The sequence below is a fragment of the Elgaria multicarinata genome, chromosome 9, assembly GCF_023053635.1.
Source record: "Elgaria multicarinata webbii isolate HBS135686 ecotype San Diego chromosome 9, rElgMul1.1.pri, whole genome shotgun sequence".
NCBI classification, from domain to species: domain Eukaryota; kingdom Metazoa; phylum Chordata; class Lepidosauria; order Squamata; family Anguidae; genus Elgaria; species Elgaria multicarinata.
In genome coordinates this window covers 18,054,144-18,075,500 of record NC_086179.1, presented here as the reverse complement: position 1 = coordinate 18,075,500, position 21,357 = coordinate 18,054,144, and the positions used below count along the sequence as shown (strand labels likewise).

The window sequence follows — 21,357 nt, the reverse complement described above, 5'->3', positions numbered from 1 at the left end:
CTGGTGCTACAACTCCCATAATCCCTGACCATTGACCATGCTAGCTGGGGCTGATAGGAGTTTTAATCCAAAACATCTGGAAGGCACCAGTTTACCTACCAGTCTGTTTCTTCTCCCAAATTTAAATGCTCTTCTGGTTCAATCCAATAAATTTCACTCAGGAAAAACACACACACATTGTTTTGGAGATATGTTTCCAGCACTACTCTGGACAGCAGTCAAGTGGAGATTATTTTCTAAAGTCTTTTGGACTGCGTAATTCTGAAGACAGTCTGAGGCTAGCTTGCACTGATAGAGTTTGTGTGTGGTCTCATCATACGACAAGCCCCAGTACAACTGACCCTTGTCTCCGCCGCATTTCTTTGTTTGTCAGTCCTACTGTGGTTGGCTCAGTTCACACAACTCGTTTCTCTACGCAGTGGGAAAACTCCACTCAACGGCTAAGTTTGTAGGGAGTACTCACCACACCACACATTCCAACTCCACCACTGTGTGACTGTGGGCTCCAGCGAAGTTGAGTAAAAGTCAATGCAGCATTTGATTGACATTTCCTCTGCTCTCTCTCCTTCCCCAGTCCTCCCAATGGTATCCCATCAGCCACTGCTGCAAAAAAACAACAACAATCCAGGCGGCTCTCCTAGAGCGGCATTCACTCCTTTCCCCGCTCTTCCCAGGGAACTTGGTAGCTGGTGGGAAAAGTCAACTCAACGCAATGGAAAACTCCACAGAGCCCTCCACACAACATGCAACACAACAGTTGTGCAGGAACACTCCTCTGCACAACGTGGAATGTTTTCTAAAAAAAAAAAACTTCCACTGCAAGGTGGAGTTTTCCCACTAGACAATGCATTTCTCAACGGTGGCATAATTATTATTATTATTATTATTATTATTATTATTATTATTATTATTATTATTTCTTACCCACCTCTCCCTCTGGAGCAAAGTGGGGAACAGTGTTGAATACAAAAATATAAAATACATAAAACTGATTAAAAACAGAAAACCAATACATTATTAAAATCTTAAAATATTTTAAGACTTCTTAACATTCGACTGGGTGGGCCTGCTGGAAGAGATCCGTCTTTACAGCTTTTTTTAAATTCAGAAAGACTATTAAGCTGGCTGATCTCTCCCGGTAGGCCATTCCACAGTCTGGGAGCGGCAGAAGAGAAGGTCCTCTGGGTAATGGTTGTCAGCCTAGAGTAAAAACTCCACCGTGGAGTTCTAAAACCAACATTGAGAAATGTGTTGGCTATACCGAGCCGTTGTGTCACATTGGTCTCAACTTGGCAAACGTCCACAGGTCCTTTTCAAGCTTTGTTTATGACACTTCTGTATTCCAATCAAATTGGATGACACGTTTATAAGGAAACTTCACTATTCTACATCATGATTGTATGCATGGATAGCTAGCTAGACAGACAGAATTGTTACCTAACTTGGAAACTTCTGGGTTAAAGGCAGGATTAAAATCTTTTCAATAAATAAAATTCCCATGCTGAGATTCTACAGTTAGGTCACAATGCAACACATGAGCAGACTTGTCTATTGAGCATATGCATTTATTACATTTTTACCCTGTCCTTCCTCCAAAAACTCAATTTGACTCACAAAGTTTTCCTCTAGAGATCTCGCAGAAATCCAGAATGGAAACAAATGAGTTCGGATTTTTATGAATCCGACCCATGGATTCCACAGCAGACTGGCAGCGTGCAGATTCTGCCGACTTGCAGACCATTTTTCAAACTTTCTGGAATTCTGCAAACTTAGTAATAGAAAAATACTCAGAATTTATTAAAAAAAAAACCCAAAAAAACCCAACCAATCAAAAACGCCTATTTTCCCCATAGGCTAAAATGTGAAAATGTACTTTTTGAGAGGATTTGGCATTTTGGGAGTATTTTCACTTTTTTTTTTTTTTTTTTTTTTTTGCAAGTGCAAATTTGTGCAAGTCTGAATTTGCGCACATTCAGAAACTGAAAAAAAAACACCCCAAGATTCCGTTGATGAGTAGAAGACGGAATGAAAGGAGCCTGACAATCCGTGAAATGCAGACAGAATAAATTTTACAGACTCCATACATCCCTATCTTCCTCCCGTTTCATTTATTCTCACAACAACCCAGCAAGGTAGGTTAGGCTGAAAGCTGGTGAGTGGCTCAAGATAACCCAACAGATTCTCTGGCTGAGTGAGGATTAGAACTTGGATCTCCACAATCTTAAATTGGTACTTTAAGCACTATGCCACTCTTTAACTTGAGCATGTCTCTCTAGCTTTTGTCCACCTAATTGTATACTAGATTTTGGCCCTGATGTTTAGCAACCAGGAAAGGAAAGGAAAGGAAAGGAAGGAAAGGAACCTCTCGTGCAAGCACTTGAGTCATTGCTGACTCCAAGAGGGATGCCTGCTTTCGCTGACGTTTTCTTGGCAGACTTTGTAGCGGGGTGGTTTGCCACTGCCTTCCCCAGTCGTGGTTACCTTTCCCCCAGCTAGCTGGGTACTCATTTTACCGAGCTCAGAAGGATGGAAGGCTGAGTCGACCTGAGCCGGCTGCCTGAGAACTAGCTTCTGCTGGGATCGAACTCAGGCCGTGGGGGGAGTTTCGGCTGCAGTAACTGCCGCTTACCACTCTGCGCCACACGAGGCTCCAGCTCAGAGCAACCAGCTCAGCCAATAAAAGCATCTCCCTGCTTATTAATCCTTTATACTTGGTTTTATTGGTTGTATGCATGGCACAAAGAAACTCAGAACATTCATGGAGGTTTTATCCGTAATGTGGCTCAAGAGTGAAGCATGAATAACATTATCTGAGCTATGTTCTTTTTTAAAAAGAAGAGGCTCACAGTGCACATTTTTCATTTCCATTCCCTCAAAGTGTTTTGGGGTTGTTGTTGTTTGTTTGTTTGTTGTTTTGTGCACCTCCCACCCAGAGGGTGTTGTCTGGGCCCCATGAGTTTAATGGAAGTAAGTTTTGCTTTCCAGTTATCTCTCAATTTCAAAGCAGTGTGGAAATATTGTTGGAAATGTTGTAAGCTTTGCAATGCAGAGAGGGAGCCAAAACTAATTTTTGGCTCCTGCACTGATACAGTTTTGAATGTAGATCACAAAAGTGCACAAATCCATATGTTTCAAACAAGAGGGGTACTTATTTTAGCTGCCGAGATGATACAAAATGCCTTAAGCGTTTGGCTGTGGGTTCCCCCTCCCCCATCTAGTATATCTGAATCAACCTTTTAAAAAAAGAGCCCTCAGAGGACCTCCAGCTCTTTCCAAACTCTCCAGTGCTACTCTATCTATGGGAGAAGCTCAGAATTATCTAGGAACAGCAAGCCACCCTGCAAAGTCTGCCCACTTTACACGCTGGCTCCACCCACCATTGATTCTGGCACCGCCCACCATCAACTGCAGTCTCTATTGGACTTTTCCCATGGGTCAAAGGCTGTTCATTGGGAAAATCTTCGCCATACCTGGCTTTTTTTGTACATTTTGAGCTGAGAACTGTATCACAAAATTCAGGGATGTGTAGAAACAGAAGGATAACTTGATTCCAACTAGGGTGACCATATGGAAAAGAGGACAGTCTTTTTAGAGGGTGTCTGTGTCAGCTGACCTTTTTCACACTTCCCGGACTAATATGTGTATTTAGGCTGGCCTTATGGAAAGGAGGACAGGGCTCCTGTATTTTTAACAGTTGTATAGAAAAGGGAATTTCAGCAGGTGTCATTTGTATGTGTGCAGCACCTGCTGAAATTCAGATGCCCTGAAATTCAGGAGCTGCAGGAGCCCTGTCCTCTTGACCAGATTCAAAAGAGGGCAGGGCTCCTGCAGCTTCAACTGCTGTAATGAAGAGGGAAGTTCACCAGGTATACATGCATACAAATGGTGCCTGCTGAAATTCCCTTTTCTATACAACTGTTAAAGATACAGGAGCCCTGTCCTCCTTTCCATAAGGCCAGCCTAAATACACATATTAGTCCGGGAAGTGAGAAAAAGGTCAGCTGACACAGACACCCTCTAAAAAGACTGAATGGTGGTAATATGCACACCAAAAGTTGGGGTTCTCTCTCTCTCTCTCTCTCTCTCTCTCTCACACACACACACACACACACACACACACACACACACCAGCTCTTTCAACAAAATAGTTCTCTTCCAATGGGTGAGTATGAATGGAACAAATTAATCTAGTTTTCTTGGCATCATACAAGGTAACAGCGCACACCTCCTACTCACTAATAATGGGTGTGTATTGTCCTTGTGAGGAACAGGCGTAACATCCCCATTGTAAAGTAAGTAATTAAAGGCATTGCTGCAAACTGACGGAATGTTTGCTTTATTGACCCTAAGGCAATGATTTTTCTTAAGTTATCCAAAGGTAACAGATTTAGCCTCATGCCAGGAAAGTAGTGGACAAGCAAAGTGCAAAGGGCTATTTTCTCCAATGAAGTGAATACAAATCACTTTGTGATTGTCTAGTCACCAACAGCCTTTGTAGCTACTCGTAGCACCAGCTAGTGTGGTGTAGTGGCTAGAGTGTTGGACTGGGAGTTTGGAAATCCGGGTTCTAGTCCCCACTCAGCCATGGGAACTCCCTGGGTGACTTTGGGCCAGACGCAGACTCTCAGCTCAACCTACCTCACAGGGCTGATGTTGTGAGGATAAAATGGAGGAAAGGAGGATTATGTATGCTGCCTTGAGTTCCTTGGAGGAAAAAAGGTAGGATATAAATGTAATAAATAAATAAATAAATAAAACTAGTAACGTGCTTTTTTGACCTATGAGTTCACATTCTAAAAACCCATTGGTGGCATATGGAAAGATCTCATGTATTCGGTTGACTCAATATCATGCTTTAGAACCCAGTTTGCCTTTAATTTAAAAGAGAAGTGCCTATTTTCCTCAAGCCGAATATTGGAGGAGAAGTAGATTCTACACCGTTATTTAGCTCCCACCACAGATGACATCAACAACGATCACTAAAAAACCCCAAACACCCTTCTGATCTACCCTGGCCTCTCACCCTACAATGCCTTTTATTCTAGGTAGCAGCAGCAATGGATGGCTCCATCAGTGTGTATGAAAGGATCAAAACAAGACAAAGCAAAGGCAGCTCAGAATGCATCAATTGTAGGCACATAAATGTTGACTAAACCTTCCATTTGACAAAGTAACACACACACACACACACAAAACACAGACGCCAAACAAACTGGGTCATCAGAGGTGTCAAAAACCCATCACTATCAAAAGGGCCTTTGTTCAAAGTCTAAATGTATCATCTTCTGAAGTGTCAAAGAGCTGCATTTGAAACAGCCCTGGAAGCTGCACACCTTTTGTCTCCCATGAAAAGAGGCATTTTTCACACTGCAGGAGGACCGGGGTGATGTGAAAGGATCGCAAGGAAAATAAAGTCCTTGGAAGTGACTCGGGCAGGAGATGGTAAAAGTCTTAAAGATCTATGCTAATAGATCAAAATGTCACTCTCCAAAGCTGCAATTGTGTGTGTATGTGTGTGTGTGTGTGTGTGTGCGCACACACACTTGCACGAACGCCATTTTGCCCTTTGCCACAGGCAACAACACGTCTTGGGCCAGCCTTGGTTTAGGCCATGGTTGGGGAGTCCATACAGATGGACTCCCTAACCCTGACAACTGGCCATGTTGGCTGTGGCTGATGGGATTTGGAGTCCAACAACATCCAGAGGGCCACAGATTGCACAGCTGTGACCTAGGCCCAGGGCAGACATCGCATTCCTGATGATCTATAATCAGGAGCTCGGGAACTCCGCATGGTCGCCCTTCTCTCCCCTCTTCCTCCCCTCTCATGCTCAATTTCTTCCTTTCCATTTCCAGAGCTCACCATGGCACCTGCCTGGGGGTTATGATTGCTCACTGCATATGGGGAAGGGGATGAGCTCATTGAGCCTGCCCCTTCTGTGGCATTCCCCAATCGTCTTCCATGTCTTGGGAAGAGGAACTTCTGCAGCCGGGCTGTGGGGTGGGATCTTCAAGGAGAGGCTGGTGGTTCCCATGTCAGTGGGGCAATGAGTCCTCTCCAGGTTTCAGTCAGAACTCTAGAAGAACTGCCCAAGATGTTCCCACTCCCCTTTAGAGTCCTGACTGAAACCCAGGCCTCATCTACACCAAGCACTATGAAAGTGGTATATAAAAGGCAGGAGCCGCACTACTGCTTTATAGTGGTATTGAAGTGCACTGACAACTGTTGGGGCCCATTGACACGTACCATATACCGCTTTCACGCCACTATATCCTGCTCGGTGTGGCTCCTGCCTTTTATATACCACTTCCATAGTGCAATATCCTGCTTGGTGTAGATTAGGCCCCAGAGCAGATTCACCACCCCACTGACATCGGAGCCACCAGCCTCCGGAGGAGCTTCTCGATTCGTCAAGACGCCCTGCATGGTTGGGATCCCTGGGTGAACATCATTCTAAAACGGCATGCGAAGCCTCCATGGATAAAGCCTCCTCCCTGTTGCAGAAGTTTCCTTTTCAAATTGAAAATGGGGACAGGAGGGAGACGGCACCGACTCATCCCCTCTCTCCCTCGCATGACAGTTATCACATGGTGGTAGAGAACACCCAAATTGGGCTTTAGATGCCGTACATGCCAGTATGTCTCCTAATTATAGCTAGCTATAAACAAAACATGTCAATCTGCTTCTAACCATGGTTGCAAATTGTAGTTAGGAAAACAGGAAGGCACCTTTCACTGAGGCCATAGCTAGACGGGGCGAAATCCTGGGGTGATCCCTGGAATCGTCCCCTTGCATCCACATGACGCACAGGGGATCCTGGGATCAGGGAGGGATGATCCCTCCCTAGCCCCAGAATCTCGCCCTACCCTTTAGGCCCAGTTTTTCTGCAGTCTTGGGCTGAGCCTGAGACCGTGGAATATGTGGCCTGCTGTCACGGTTTCTCCCAGCAACTTGTGCTTACTCACGAGAAGCTGGGACCCACGCATGGGGCACAGAGCTCCTCAGGAGCACTGCACCCATCAGGGGTGGGGTGGGGTGAGCGGGCAAAATAAGCTTGTTTGTTTTTTAAAAAACTTACTTTTTGCGCATGTGCGCTACTTCTCCTTTAATAAAAAAAACCAAAATGGCGGGTGCAACGCCTCTCCCTCTGAGGCTGTCGCACGCCGCGTGTAAACAGAGGGGGGGATCTCGCGATAAAAACATCTCGAGATCTCCATCCCTCCGTCGCGCTATAAGAGGCCTGAGTCGGACCATTGGTCCATCTAGCCTAGTGTTGTCAACGCTGACTAGCAGCAGAAGCTGTCCAGGGTTTTCAGGCAGGAGATTTCCCAGCCCTATCTGGAGTAGTCAGGGATTGAACTTGGGACCTCCTGCATGCAAAACATGAGCTCTACCACTGATTTACTGCCCGTCCACGTAGTTATCATTCACAGTGGAGCAGAGATAATGGTGCACCACAGTTAGCTTCAAAAATGCAAGCCGTGAACAGGAGCTTTTGTAAGAGACATAAGAAGAGCCCTGCTGGATCAGGCCAAGGGTCCATCTAGTCCAGCACTCTGTTCACACAGTGGCCAAACAGCCATCGGCCAGGGACCAACAAGGCAGGACACGGTGCAACTCTTTTCAAGAAACAAAATAAGTGTTTTAGCTTCATTTATTCAAAGATCTTAAAAAGATAATCTAGAACAACGTTGTGGGGGAATTAAAAAAAGAATACCCTTCCTACAGGACAGTTTTCATGTGAAGCTACACCAGGAATAGAAAGGCTCCTTCCTAAACCGGAAAATGATGGGCAGTCCAGCGATTCACTGCATTCATCAGTTCAAAATCAGTACAACATCAAAAGGTATTATGAGCCACAGTACTGTCAAGGGTATTTTGTCACATTGTTTTAATTATTTTAATTAAATTAATGAAAGCAATTAAACTACATCATTAAAAGAGCTGGAGGACTACTTACTAATGCCCAATGATCATTAGAGGATTCATTGTCCTACAAAGTAATTTCAATTTTTCACCATAAATTAGATAATTATAACATACTCATGTTGCTTTCAGTAAATACAATTTGACGTATTTTTAAAAGCATAATAGGAGTGATCATTTGATGTTTCCATGACCTCTTTTTCCTCCTCGGACACATTTCTAAAACTGAAGTTGGGATGGCGCAGTGCAAGACAATTTGCTTCCTGAGGAAGACCAGCAAATGGTGCCCTTACCCGCCTCCCCCGCCCCCCAGTCAATGTGCGTCCTACTAAAGGCCAGATGATTTATTAGGGGTTAAAATCCCCACATACACCTCTTCCTTTTTGCATTTAATTGGGCATATCTCCCCCTATCACTGTTGCCTTTTGCTTTCCTTCTTTCTTGGGCTACTTCCAGTGTCTCAGCAGACAGCCATCTTGCCTTCTTGGTTTTCTTTTTCTTTGGGACGTTTTTTGTTGCCACCTCTTGGACAATGTTGCGAACTTCTGTCCATAGTTCTTCCAGGACCCTATCTACTAAATCTAGTCCCTTAAATCTATTCTTCACTACCACTGCATATTCATTAGGAATATTAGTGAGCTCATATCTAACTGATCTGTGGGTCTTCCCTATTCTCACGAAGAGTCGGAAGCAACTGAACGAATAAACAACAAAACCTCTTCCTTAGAGTAAAAATACAATAATTATAAGTGAAACAACTAACGATTTGCTGTCCTTTCATGGCACTGAGAAATCAGCTGCCTGTGGCATCCAGCTAACTCTGCCTAATGGTGGGTTGTACCCTTTGCTTGAGCATTCGATTCTTGCTTAACTCAAAAAAATATGGACTAGCGCCATTTATAGTAAATGTCGTATTGGTCGTATCTTATAACAGGGGTGGGGAACCTTCGTCAGCCCATGGGCATGATTCACCTTCAGAGAAGCTCTTGGGGGCCGCATTCCAGTGGTGGGAGGGGCGTGAGGCAAAAGGGGAGGAGCCAAAGGCAAATGGGATACAAAGAATACCAGTATGTTGTTGCATAAAGCTCTTACTGCCAGTAACTAAGCCTTAGGAGAGGCATTCGAAGCGTTTAGACTAGGGTGAAAAAATGGCAGAAAAGGTGGTTGAGGGAAAGAAGGCTGGGCCAGGAGAAGGGAGCATGGCCACCTGGGGAACTCTGGAAGGTTGGATTTGCCCCCCAGGAAGGATGGATTTGACACACCCCACCCCCAACTACACAGCCTGAGATTCTCCACCCATTTTATAAATTCATCTCTGGGTCCATACGAAAGAATTATACTGGATGTAAAACAAAACATTCAAATAAGCCAGATTCACACCATCTTCCTTGGTTGTGAGCTCTCATGCACTGCTAGGGTGACCATATGGAAAGGAGGAGAGGGCTCCTGTATTTTTAACAGGTGTATAGAAAAGGGAATTCCAGCAGGTGTCATTTGTATGCATGCAGCCCCTGGTGACGTTCCCTCTTCATCCCAATGGGATCATTCAGGAGCCCTGAAATTCAGGAGCTGCAGGAGCCCTGCCCTCTTTTGTATCTGGTCACTGTAGTAAAGCTCCTGCAGCTTTAACTGTGGTGATGAAGAGAGGATTTTCATCCCAGTTCTCACAATGATGTAAACAGGAGGCTCCACTCAAGGATCTGTATTGAGACCAATGCTTTTCAGCTTGTTCATAAATGACCTAGAAATAGGAGTGAGCAGAGAACTGGCCACGTTTGCTGATGACACCAAATTATTTAAGGTGGTTTTAAAAGGCTGGGGAGATTGTGAAGAGCTCTAAAAGACTCTCTCTAGTGTCAGGAACGGGCATTAAAATGGCAAATGTGGTTCAGTGTAAGCAACTGTAAATGATGCACAGCAGGAGAAAAACTTCATACGGGATCATTATTCAGAAAAACTTCATATGGGATATGGGATTCGAGCTGATGGTGACTGATTCAGATAGAGAACTTGGGGTTGTGGGCGGACATCTCGAAGAAAAGGTCGAACCAGTGCGTGACTACTGTGAAAAAGGCAAATTCCATGTTGGGGATCATGAGGAAAAGAATAAAAAAATAAAACAGTCAATATAGGGTGAATAACTTGTGGCTCTCCAGATGTTTTGGCCTACAGCTCTCATCAGGTCTACCCAGCACAACCGGTTGAGGGCCAAAACATCTGGAGAGCCATATGTCCCACTCATGTTTTATACAAATCTGTGGTGTGGCCACTGTGTACAGTTTTGGTCCCCTATTTATGAGCTTCCCACAGATTTCTGGTTGGTCACTATGGGAACAGAATGCTGGGTAAGATAGATCTTTGGTCTCATCCAGGAGGGCTTTCCTTGTGTTCTTATGTTGAGGAAGGTTTCCACCAAAATGCATCAGACACGTGCCTATTTTATTAAAATTCCCTGCACCTGGGGTCTCCAGCATGGAGCTAGTGGGCTCCAATGCACCTGTAGACACCTCTGTTGTTAGCGCCCACCAGTCCTCTTGTCACTCCTGATATTGATTTTATTTCTTAAGGTTTTTTAAATTAAAACAAATAACTGGGAGACCAGCATTGTGCAAAGCAAAATGCTGCCCTCCAGTGACAATTTATTTGGGTTCAAAAGAGTGTGGTGGTGTGGGATTTGGAGCTCACACCCCACCTCTGCTTTGTAGCTCGGTTCTTGGACAAGTCACTTTTCTTTTTGTCTCACCAGTTCACCGTCTCGGAAATGAGCGTTCTGTGACCGGCCATGCCCACCACGGCAGCCATTTTGTGAGAGCACCTACAACACTCAAAATTCCAAGTCAGCTGACTAAGCCAAAAGGTTGGGGGCCCTCTGCCCTAGATATTCCAGTCCCATGCTAAGGCTGGTCTCTTAGTTCCTTGTGCTGCTCGCTATTCTCTTCTTTTGTGCAATTAACAATCAGTCCACAAACTCATCAATCCGCGCACATACCGCAGTGATGGGGAAAACGAAGCAGCGTGTCCCCATAAACTCTGCTCTGTGTAGGAACAAGCCTATAAACCATCAGCGCTGGTTCTAGGTTGCATGTTATAAAAACCTACGAATTCAAAGCCTTCCCTATTAATTTCTTCCCATTTCAAACAGACTCCAAAGCAATGTAAACAGACCTGCTGTTGCCCTTTAAAGCCAGTTGTGCAAAGCTCCTTGCAGATTAGGCGATACATGTGCCAACGTAGCCTAATTTGGTTTGTAAGCCAAACATGGACACCTAATCTTTCCTGTCATCTTTTGGGTGCTCCCTAGAATATTATCAAATCATGCCATTCTGTAAGAAAAGGTTATCATTTCAATCCGTGAAAGTATAGGCTGGTTCACACTGGGGGTGGGTGAGCTGAAAAAACTTTTTTTTGGTAATGACAGATGCAAATGGGTACTTAGCAACATAATTAGGTCGGAAGACCTAAAGGTGTTAGTGCACGTGCTGGTAACTTCGAAGCTCGACTTCTGCAATGCGCTCTACATAGGGCTACCTTTGTGCCTAGTCCGGAAACTTCAACTAGTTCAAAAAATGGCAGCCAGGCTGGTCACTGGTACACCTAGGGGTGACCATATTACACGAGCTTTAAAATCACTACACTGGCTGCCAATTAGTTTCCGGGCAAAGTATAAAGTGTTGGTTATCACCTTTAAAGCCCTACATGGTTTGGGTCCAGGCTACCTGCGGGATCGCCTTCTCCCATACAATCCGCTCACACTCAGGTCCTCTGGGAAGAATTTACTCCAGTCAACAAAAACAAAGCTGACAACTATTACCCAGAGGACCTTTTCTTCTGCCACTCCCAGATTATGGAATGACCTGCTGGGAGAGATTCGTCAACTTAACAGTCTTCTGGATTTTAAGAAAGCTATAAAGACTGATCTCTTCCGGCAGGGCTACCCAGTTGAAGTTTAAGATGCAATGTGCTGCTTTTAATAATGTATTAGTTTTAAATGTGTTAATTATATGTATTTTATGGCATTTGCATTTATGTTGTACCCCGCCTCGATCCGGATGGAGAGGTGGGTAACAAATAAATTATTATTATTATTTATTAGAATCCAGATAAAACCTGGCCAACCAGACACTATGGTGAATCTACTCTCCAGTAGCCAGGAACTCTTTACTAGCCAGGGAAATAGTTCAACCTTTAGCCCTGGTCACTCGCCAAAGATGGCAGCTGTATAGAAAACTATGGCATCCCAGTTCCAGCCCCAGTCACTCCCTAAAACAAGGTCCCTGCTAGCTTCTTTCATGTCAAATGATCCTTTAGACGGAAATTTATCTGTAATGAATTCACTTTTTACCCAAGGAAATGGTCCAATGAGTAAATCAAACAAACCCATAATGCTTCTGTGCCGCTGTTATGCAACGTCTTGCAACAAGTGCCCAAGAACTGCATTTGGGCAAGACTGAATTAACTCAGGATGTTCAAGGAGGCTCAAGGGTTGGCGCACTCAAGGGTTACTCCGGACCCATAAGAGAGCCAAAGTTCCTGCAATACAAAGTCTTCCATTGACTACACCAGTACATTAAAGGCAAAAGCTCACTAATTAAGCGCTTAATTAAGAGATGGGTTGTGCTTACTGGCAAAGTGGCAGAACACATAGCAAAAGCTGCACCCACATAATGCAATTAGCGAATAGCTAAAGAAATGGGTCTTGTGGCCAATTCACTCGCCCAGCACTGAAATAAGTGGGTGTGAACTAAATAATGAATCCAATTACAGTGCATAAACACAATTCACATTGCTTTTTGGGAATGCTCTCTCTCCCCTCCCCATTATTCTCAAAACCAGGAGTGAGGTTTTATGGACATTTAATTCAGTTAAAGCTTCTTGCAGGTCCACTGATACTTTATGAGCTTTTCTACTACATCTGAGAGCAGACTCTACATTAGGGACTAGCAACCTGAAGTCCTACCGTCTCTCATTTTCTAATCCAGCAAGACAGAATGGTAAACAGGCAGACCATGTTCCTCTTTTACAGCGGACAGCCCTCTGTTTTGAGAGCTGCCAGCAGGCTGTCCTCTTATTTTGAAGGTGTCCGCTATTTGATAGGCTGCCCAGTCCAATTCTGACATAAAAATAAAAGACCCATTTGCTGGAAGCGCTAAAGGGCTTTGAATTTGCCCATCAACAGCAGACGGACAGCAGACGGAGCCAGGCACACACTGTGGTGCTATGTAGTGTATTTCTATTTAAATCATCATCATTTCTAAATTTGCATCTATGCCTATCAATTAGGATGGGTAAATTTAATGCAAATTGGTGTGCTCCTGCACCACTATTCTTTGGGTGCATGTCCTCCTTTTTGGTGATTCACAAGCAGCCATCCGAATGGTAAGGGAGGGGCGCAAGGCGTCACAGGCGACATTGGGCCCACAGGTTGGAGGTTCCTGAGCCCTGAGGTAACATGCAGTTTAATCCTCGGTGAATGTCGTCAACTGTGAGGTGCAGCAGAAATGTGGAAATGCACAGGGATCTGCGGCAGCCCCATTCTGCAAGGAGAAGAGGCCCAATTGGCTATAGTTCTCCGGCTCACACCTGCCACATACTGACATACATCCCCATTATTTATTATTTATTTATTGCATTTATATCCTGCCTTTTTTCCTCCAAGGAACCCAAGGCGGCATACATAATCCTCTTCCTCTCTATGTTATCCTCACAACAACCCTGTGAGGTAGGTTGGGCTGAGAGTCTGTGACTGGCCCAAAGTCACCCAGTGGGTTTCCATGGCTGAGCGGGGACTAGAACCCGGATCTCCTGACTCCCAGTCCAGCACCTTAGCCACTACACCACACTGGCTCTCAGACTTTAGAGGGCTCACCGTGAGAAAAACAAGGCCCCTTGGGCCTAGCTTGGGCTTTCTTCCTGCTTCATTGGCCCTGTTCAGACAACACGGTAAACTATGAAGGTTAAGCATTTTGAGCTAAACATTACAGCTTAGCATGTCATGTGAACCACGACTTAGCATGGCGTGTGAACATTCCTAACCATGGTGGCTACATAACCACAGTTTAAACATGCTCACTAGCCATTTCCTGCAAAAGGATTAGCGGCCTAACCATGGCTTAGTGTGTTGTCTGAACAGGCCCAGTGTGGGATTCTGGAAAAAGTAGCTCCTCAGAAGCATTTACCAAGCTGCTGATGAATAGTGCCTATGAGAATCTAAGCGATTTGCACAGACAGTATATGAAGCATCCAAGGAAATTCAAACTGACCACATGGCAGGCCTGTTTCCCCTGTCATTTTTTTTTGTTTTTGGAGGCTTCACAATGCTAGTTCATACAGACTGTTTTTAGCTTTCTGGTAGCCTTTAATCAAGATGCTGGAAATAGAAACCACGCTTACTGAAAACCAGGGCCGGCCATTGCATCAGGTATAGAACTCACGCACTGCCAAAAAAGAGGAACTGCATCACCCAAAAAGGGGACAAAGGGGAACACCAATTTGCATAACATGCGCATAAGCAAATGTATAGGTTTAGGTGCAAATTTAGAAATAATATCTAGAATTTAAACAAAAATACAATACTTCCTACCGTAGTCAAGAAGACTTACCAGGTGACCTGTGTCCCTGCTCTATCTGCTGTCCAAACGCTAAGTGCTGATGGGTAAATTCAAGGGCTCTGCTCTCCCCTTCTTCTGGTTCTTTGACCTGAAACCAGAGACGGACTGGACAACCCGTTAAATAGAGGATGCCTTCAAATAGAGGACTGTCCTCTAAAGTGGGACACTCAGCTATCTTAAATAGGCACAGTGAGAGTGCAGCTTTAAGTAGTTGATTTTGGTTGTCATGAAAGGGCAGTAATTGCTAATTACTTATTTTTATTGATTTTTTACTTCCAGGGAGAGGAACTAGCCATCCCTGGGGTACTATGCCCCATGACTTGGTAAGGGGGTCCCATTTTTTATTCCACCTCAGGCAGCAAAATGTTTTGGACCTGCTGTGCTGAATACTTTTTTAAAAAAAATCTAGTGAAAATTTCCTATGGCACTAATTGACCTGACCCAACTATCCATGAAGCGAACTCTAATAGCATGCATTTTGCTAGGCCAAAGATTAAAATTGTAAAGCTCATCTGGGTCCTTCAAAATATCCTCATTCTCTCTCTGTCTCTCTCTCTCTCTGTCTGTCTGTCTGTCTGTCTGTCTCTCTCTCTCTCTCTCTCTCTGTCTCTTTGAAGTCCAAAAACTGGACGGGTAAACAAGAAAGACCATTGCTTCAAAATCCTGTATCTTGAAGTCTGTCTTCAACTCTGGAAGAAGAAACTTCTGTGTCCATGAGGTTTTAAAGCAGTAGTGTGCACAGAAAAACAACAACACATAGGGCCTTAGGACCACTGGGTCCTTCTTTGGGGTTGGGGGTGCCCCAGCCCTATCTATTTTCATGGATGTGGACATTGTTTTCCCCCTTCAACAACTGCCCACACATGTGCCTTCAGAGAATTCCAGCAGGAGCATGCATTGGACATAGACAAGACCTGCACTAAACAGGATCCAACACTTTGAAAATGGTTTGAAAATGGTGTATGGAATGTTTCATGGGCCCCAACAGATGTCAATACCGTTACAAACCATAATAAAGCAGTAGTGTAGATCCTGCCTTGGACAACTGTTCCAATACCTTACAAAGCTCCAATGCAGGACTGAAAATTCGGGACTGACCCACTTTGCTTTGGACCACTTTGGGGAAGAGTTGCTTTAGAGGACGTACAAATACAGCTTTCAGACTCCACTCAAAGCGGATGCACATGGTTTAAGCCTAGCATCTGGTTGGTGCTTGGGAAAAGATGGATGAACCAGAGAAGAGCAAAGCTCTGTGATGAACTGCTGATGATGGCAGTCCTCTCATTTACTGCTGCATGTGTTTCGCTCTTTGCTGTGGATCAAACCTACTCCTTCTCCAGGATCTTGGCTAACATTTTGGCTTGGACTACGTGGCATGGACCCCCAGCAGTCTGGTTAGTACTGCAGAGCAACGAGGAGGTGTGCAGGTGGTACAAATCACTGCCACATAAGCCATAATGTTGGAGCAGTTTTCCTTCTGCCAGCTTTGTGTTAAACAGTGCCCTTCCTTTGATGGCATGAAACCCTGTTGATCTGGAGAAGAAGATGCTCGTCCATCAGTCAACCGAGAGTAAAGCACATCCATCAATCCCAGACTGCTCCACTGAGACAAACCAGTCACAGTTCCGTAATCAGAAGAACATAAGAAGAGCCCTGCTGGATCAGACCGAGGGTCCATCTAGTCCAGCACTCTGTTCACACAGTGGCCAAACAGCCATTGGCCAGGGACCAACAAGGCAGGATATGGTGCAACAGCACCTTCCCACCCATGTTCCCCAGCAACTAGTGTATATAGGCTTACTGCCTCTGATACTGGAGGCGGCACATAGCCATCAGGACTAGTAGCCATTGATACTTTTCCTCCAGGAATTTTAAAGCAATCTCCACAGTTCTCAAAGTAAGCTCCAGCCCTCTTTCAGAAAATCATCCATAAGGGGAGAGAATATGACAGAAGGAGAAGGGAAAAGAAGAAATGGTGCGTCATAGTGGCCGGCCACACAAGCTGGGAAATCCCTGGTTCAAAGCTCACCTCAGCCACAAATTGAGAACCAGCACAGTATGGCTGCTATAGGGTGTGGCTTTTGAACTGAGGGATCGGTATTCAAAACACCACAAGGCTTACTAAGCAACCCTGGACCAGTCAGTATAGCTCTCGCCACACATTTCATCGATGGGTTCACTAAACATGTGGAAGGGGAACAGGATGTGGAAAGGGGGGCCTCGTTGGCTCCACCCCAAATGTCACAAGCCCTTGCTGGTCCCATCCCAATGCCTGTGCATTGAGCAGGATGTCTACAAAGGGGCACCTGTACGTGTGCAGATTTAGGGATTCAGTGCAATTGGATCCCCAAATGGTGTCAGTGGAGTATCTTAGTGCACAATAACTGTGCATGCAAGGGCTTGGACACCAGGGGGCATCCTTCCCTCCATGTGTTCTGGGGTCTCCAACGTGACACCCGTGGGCACCAATGTGCTCTCAGATGCCTCTCACGGCACCAGCCAGGCTCCCTGCTCCTCCTGGTTTTTATTTTATTTCTTAAGGTTTTTTTTAAAAAAATAAAGAATAATTAACTGGGAGGCTGGCTTGTTGCAAAGTGAAACACTGCCCTTCAGTGCTATGTTTATTTGGGATCAAGTGAGAGTTTGGGGCTCAGCCTTCATCTCTGCCTTGTACCTACATTGCTGGGAAGGTTCCTTTTCTTTTGGTCTCGCCAGTTTGGCTTCTGGGAAGTGAATGTTTCGTGACTGGCCATGCCCGCCACGGCAGCCATTTTGTGAATAGGCAGGGCATCCCAATGGCAAATTGTGAGAGCAAATGGTGGAGCCCTGGTTTAATATACACGTGAAAAAGGCTCATCTCTCAATCCTCACATGGGGATTGTGAGGATAAAGTGAAAGAAGAGCTATATATACTTTGCCCCTTGAGGGACAGGTGGGATAAAAACCTCATAAATAATCACTCACATGATGGCCTTAGGCGAGCCTCTATTCTCAGTTCTTTAGCTCCCTCATCTGCAACATGGGGATAACCTTGCAGGAATATTGTACCGGTAAGGGCTGTAAAGCGCTTAGAATGTGCTATATGAAGGCTAAAGTCATATTATTCAGAGACAGTCTTTAAAGTTCTATGGCTATCCTCCCATCCCACTTAACAACAGCCATACTGCCTTTCATAGAATCATAGACTAGTAGAGTTGGAAGGGGCCTAAAAGGCCCTCGAGTCCAACCCCCTGCTCAATGCAGGAATCCACCCTAAAGCATCCCGGACAGATGGTTGTCCAGCTGCCTCTTGAATGCCTCTAGTGTGGGAGAGCCCACAACCTCCCTAGGTAACTGGTTCAACCCAACCCTCAATATGCTTGGGGTTGTGCAATTCCTGTTGACACAGGACCAAAATTGGAAAATTACTAATTCAGTGCCCTGGTTTTAAATGGGCACCATCAGGCAGATAATCTGCACACAGTGGGCTGGCAGCTTTTTTCTCCATACTGACCCAGGTCCAAAACGAAAATGCTCTGAATAGAGCAAATTGCTGCAAAGATGGGTCATTCCAAAAAGTCACACTGACCTCACCCAAGGCAATGCTTTCTTTAGCTGGAATGGCACTCAAATTCTAAGATAACACAAGGCCTCTTGATGGAGCTAGTGTAACACTGCTCTGTTCTATTCTGATGGCATCAAAATGATGAGGGAAAAACACTATGGGCCTTGCTAAACCAGGCCGGCTGAGCCAGCCTGGAGGCGGGGCAACGGCGCGCTAACTTTAACGTGCGCCGCCCAGCCTCCTAGACGGCCGATGCCCCCTCTTTCCACACCCTCCCTCCCACTCCCCCTCGTCGCGTTGTGCCAGCTCTCCTTCCCCTCGTCGCGTTGTGCCAGCTCTCCCCCCTCGATGCGTTGTGCCAGCTCTCCCTCCCCTCGTCGCATTGTGCCAGCTCTCCCTCCCCTCGTCGCGTTGTGCCAGCTCTCCCTCCCCCTCTCCCGTGTCACCCCCCGGGATCCCCCCCCGGCCCGATGGGCACAGTGCTGAGCGCTGTGCCCAGTCCGTGGCTTTTTGCGGCTACTCGCGAGTAAGCAAGTAGCCGCAAAAAGCCACAGAAGTCTCTAGACGTTCTGCAGCCCCGGCCGGAGGCTCAGTGCGGCCTGGGGCCGGATTCCCCTGTGCGTCATGTGGACGCACAGCAGGGAAACCAGCTCTCAAAGCGCACTAAGGCCTCGTCTAGCAAGGCCCTATGTAGAACCAATAAAAAAGAGAGAGAGACTCTAGTGTTTAAGAGTAGAAAAGTTTTTAATCTCTTTGTCCAAATGTCTCTGCTGTTTAAGTATATATTTTAAAAAAAATGTTTGAAAGAAGGCTTGACGTTTCAGATCTATTGATCCTTCCTCAGGAGCTGATTAGACAGAATAACATGCAAAAGCAAAGAGTCAAAATGGAGCAGTTAAAAGACGTCTTTACGTTCTTGTCGCCTGTTGTCTCTGCAGCAAACGTTTCCTCAGAGACAACAGGCGACAGGAACGTAAAGAAGTCTTTTTAAGATTAAAAACTTTTCTACTTTTAAACACTAGAGTCTATCTCTCTTTTTTATCTATTCTGATGGCAGCCTTGATTTATTCTACACCAGGGTGAATGCAGCACACCAGTCCCATCTGTGCTTGAGGTCTTGGCCCATATTTGCAGCCCCAGTAGACTTAATGCGCCTGTTCAGACAACACGCTAAGCCATGGTTAGGCCGCTAACCCTTTTGCAGCAAATGGTTAGTGAGCGTGTTTAAACCTTGGTTATGTAGCCACCATAGTTAGGAACGGATCACATGACAAGTAAAATCATGGCTCACACAACACGCTAAGCCATAATGTTTAGCACAAAATGCTTATGGCTTAGTGTGTCACCTGAACAGGGTCATTGAGACCTTGGTGGGCTGCCATGCATGGCTGCGTTCAGGAACTTCTATGTCTCTGCATAGAAACAAGAGACTGGAACCCTTTGAACAGAGGCCACAATCTACTCAGACCAATTCTCACGCATTTAGGTACGTGGTAACTAAGGATGGGGAAGAAACCAACCCAATTTGCACTTCCTGAACCAATACGCGAATCAGAATGCAGTTTTCCTTCAGTATTTGCACATCTCTGCCTTTGCGATAGAGTTCTCCATTCAAAATAATACATGGAAAAAATGGGCACACTGTGGAAAGATGTGCACAAAAATGCATATATTAGTCAAGACAAGTACAAAATTGCATTCTATTAGGCAAAGCTGAGTACAAAAAATGTGTGTATTTAGGAGAAATGCACACGGAAATGTATATGAGTTTTTGTGCAGGCTCTCAAAAAATCCACAAATTGATGCAGAGATGGGACGAAAGAAACCCAATATTGGAAAAATGAGAAAAGGAGAGAAACCAAACTTGACAGATTCATCTATCCCAAGTGAGATCTGCTTCAAAGATTTGCTTATTTACTTGTCTGGCGATATTACACTTAAAAAAAGAAAAAGAAAAAAAAAGATTCCCCTAAGGTAAAAGCACCCCTAGCTTAAGTGGTCTGAACCCCAATTATTTTGTGTAGTGGGATTACCAGAAGAACAACAAACATTTACAAGGACACACACATGGCCGTGTAGGGCTTGAGAGTATTATAGGTCATCTGTTATCTCTCTGTTCATCTCCTCTCCTGTACAGGATCATTCTTTGGCTGCAAAACTCTTCTGAAAAAGAACCACACACAAAGCAAAGCAAGGAACGATGAAAAACAACAGCAACAGACGTACCCGACTTCCCGACTCCAGCTCGGCCAAAGATCGCCAGTTTTACTTCTGCGCTCTTAGCCATGGTGAGGAGGAAACAAAATGGAGGCAAGTGGTGATGTCACTGGTCTACCCCAATTGGCGCAATGGGTGAATGTCCAAGTCTTCTCTTCAACTTGACCGTATCATTGTGATTTCCAAGCAGGGCCTGTGGGAAAAGACCACCCAAGAGATGGTGAGGAGGTTGTTTTCAGCCACTTGCAAGGTTTGAGCAGGCATGTCTGGTGTGTACTTTTTTTTTATGCCCACCGGAAGAGTCTTTTGGATAGATGTTGCTATTACACTATGAACCCAGTAACATACAACCAATCCACTTCTTTAAGTTCGAGGCTCTGGTTCTGTCTATTTGAGGTAAGGGGAGGGAGGGAGGAGGGAGAGAAAGAGCAAACTTGTACATTCAGAAGAAACACAGGTTACAGCCTTCACTCTCTTCAGACTGCAGGCAGAGGAACGACAGGATTGGAAGACTCTTCCTCCCCAAACATCATAAAAAATGACTTGCATGCAGAAGATGTGCATAGCAAGGCGACGTTTGGGCAAGAACCAACTCCCTGTAATGCTAGCTTGCTACAAGCAGGGGTGAGGAACCTTTTTTAGCCCTAGGGCCAAATTAGGTTTCGGAGAAGCTCTCAGGGGCCACATTCCCGTGGAGGGCAGGCCCGAAGGCAAAAGAAGAGGAGCTGAAAATACACAACATACCAGCTCTTAATGCCACTACTAGTGCTGGGCCGGAAATTTTGATTATTCGATTTTTGGCATTTTGTGGGATGGGTGGGGGGAAACGAAAACTCTGGCAAAAGAGGCTGGGAGAAGAGAGAATTTTTGAATGGATACAAAAGAGGGCAGGGCTCCTGCACCTTTACCTGTTGTGACGAAGAGGGAATTTCACCAGGTGCTGCCTGCATACAAATGACACCTGCTGAAATTCTGTTTTCTATGCAACTGTTAAAGATACAGGAGCCCTGTCCTCCTTTCCATAGGGTCACCTTACCGTCAGTAGCTTTGATTTTATTGATT

The 21,357-nt window shown here is 45.2% G+C and overlaps 1 protein-coding gene across 1 annotated transcript in view; it reads right to left on the bottom strand.

Annotated features, from left to right (window-relative positions):
* RERG (RAS like estrogen regulated growth inhibitor) overlaps window positions 1-20,462 on the bottom strand; it is a 108,601-nt gene extending 88,139 nt beyond the window's left edge. Inside the window, exon 1 of the mRNA XM_063134864.1 lies at window positions 20,305-20,462. Within this exon, the coding sequence (XP_062990934.1) occupies window positions 20,305-20,365 (61 nt within the window). The 5' untranslated portion in view covers window positions 20,366-20,462. The remainder of the gene's footprint in view (window positions 1-20,304) is intronic.
* Between the last annotated feature and the right edge of the window lie 895 nt (window positions 20,463-21,357).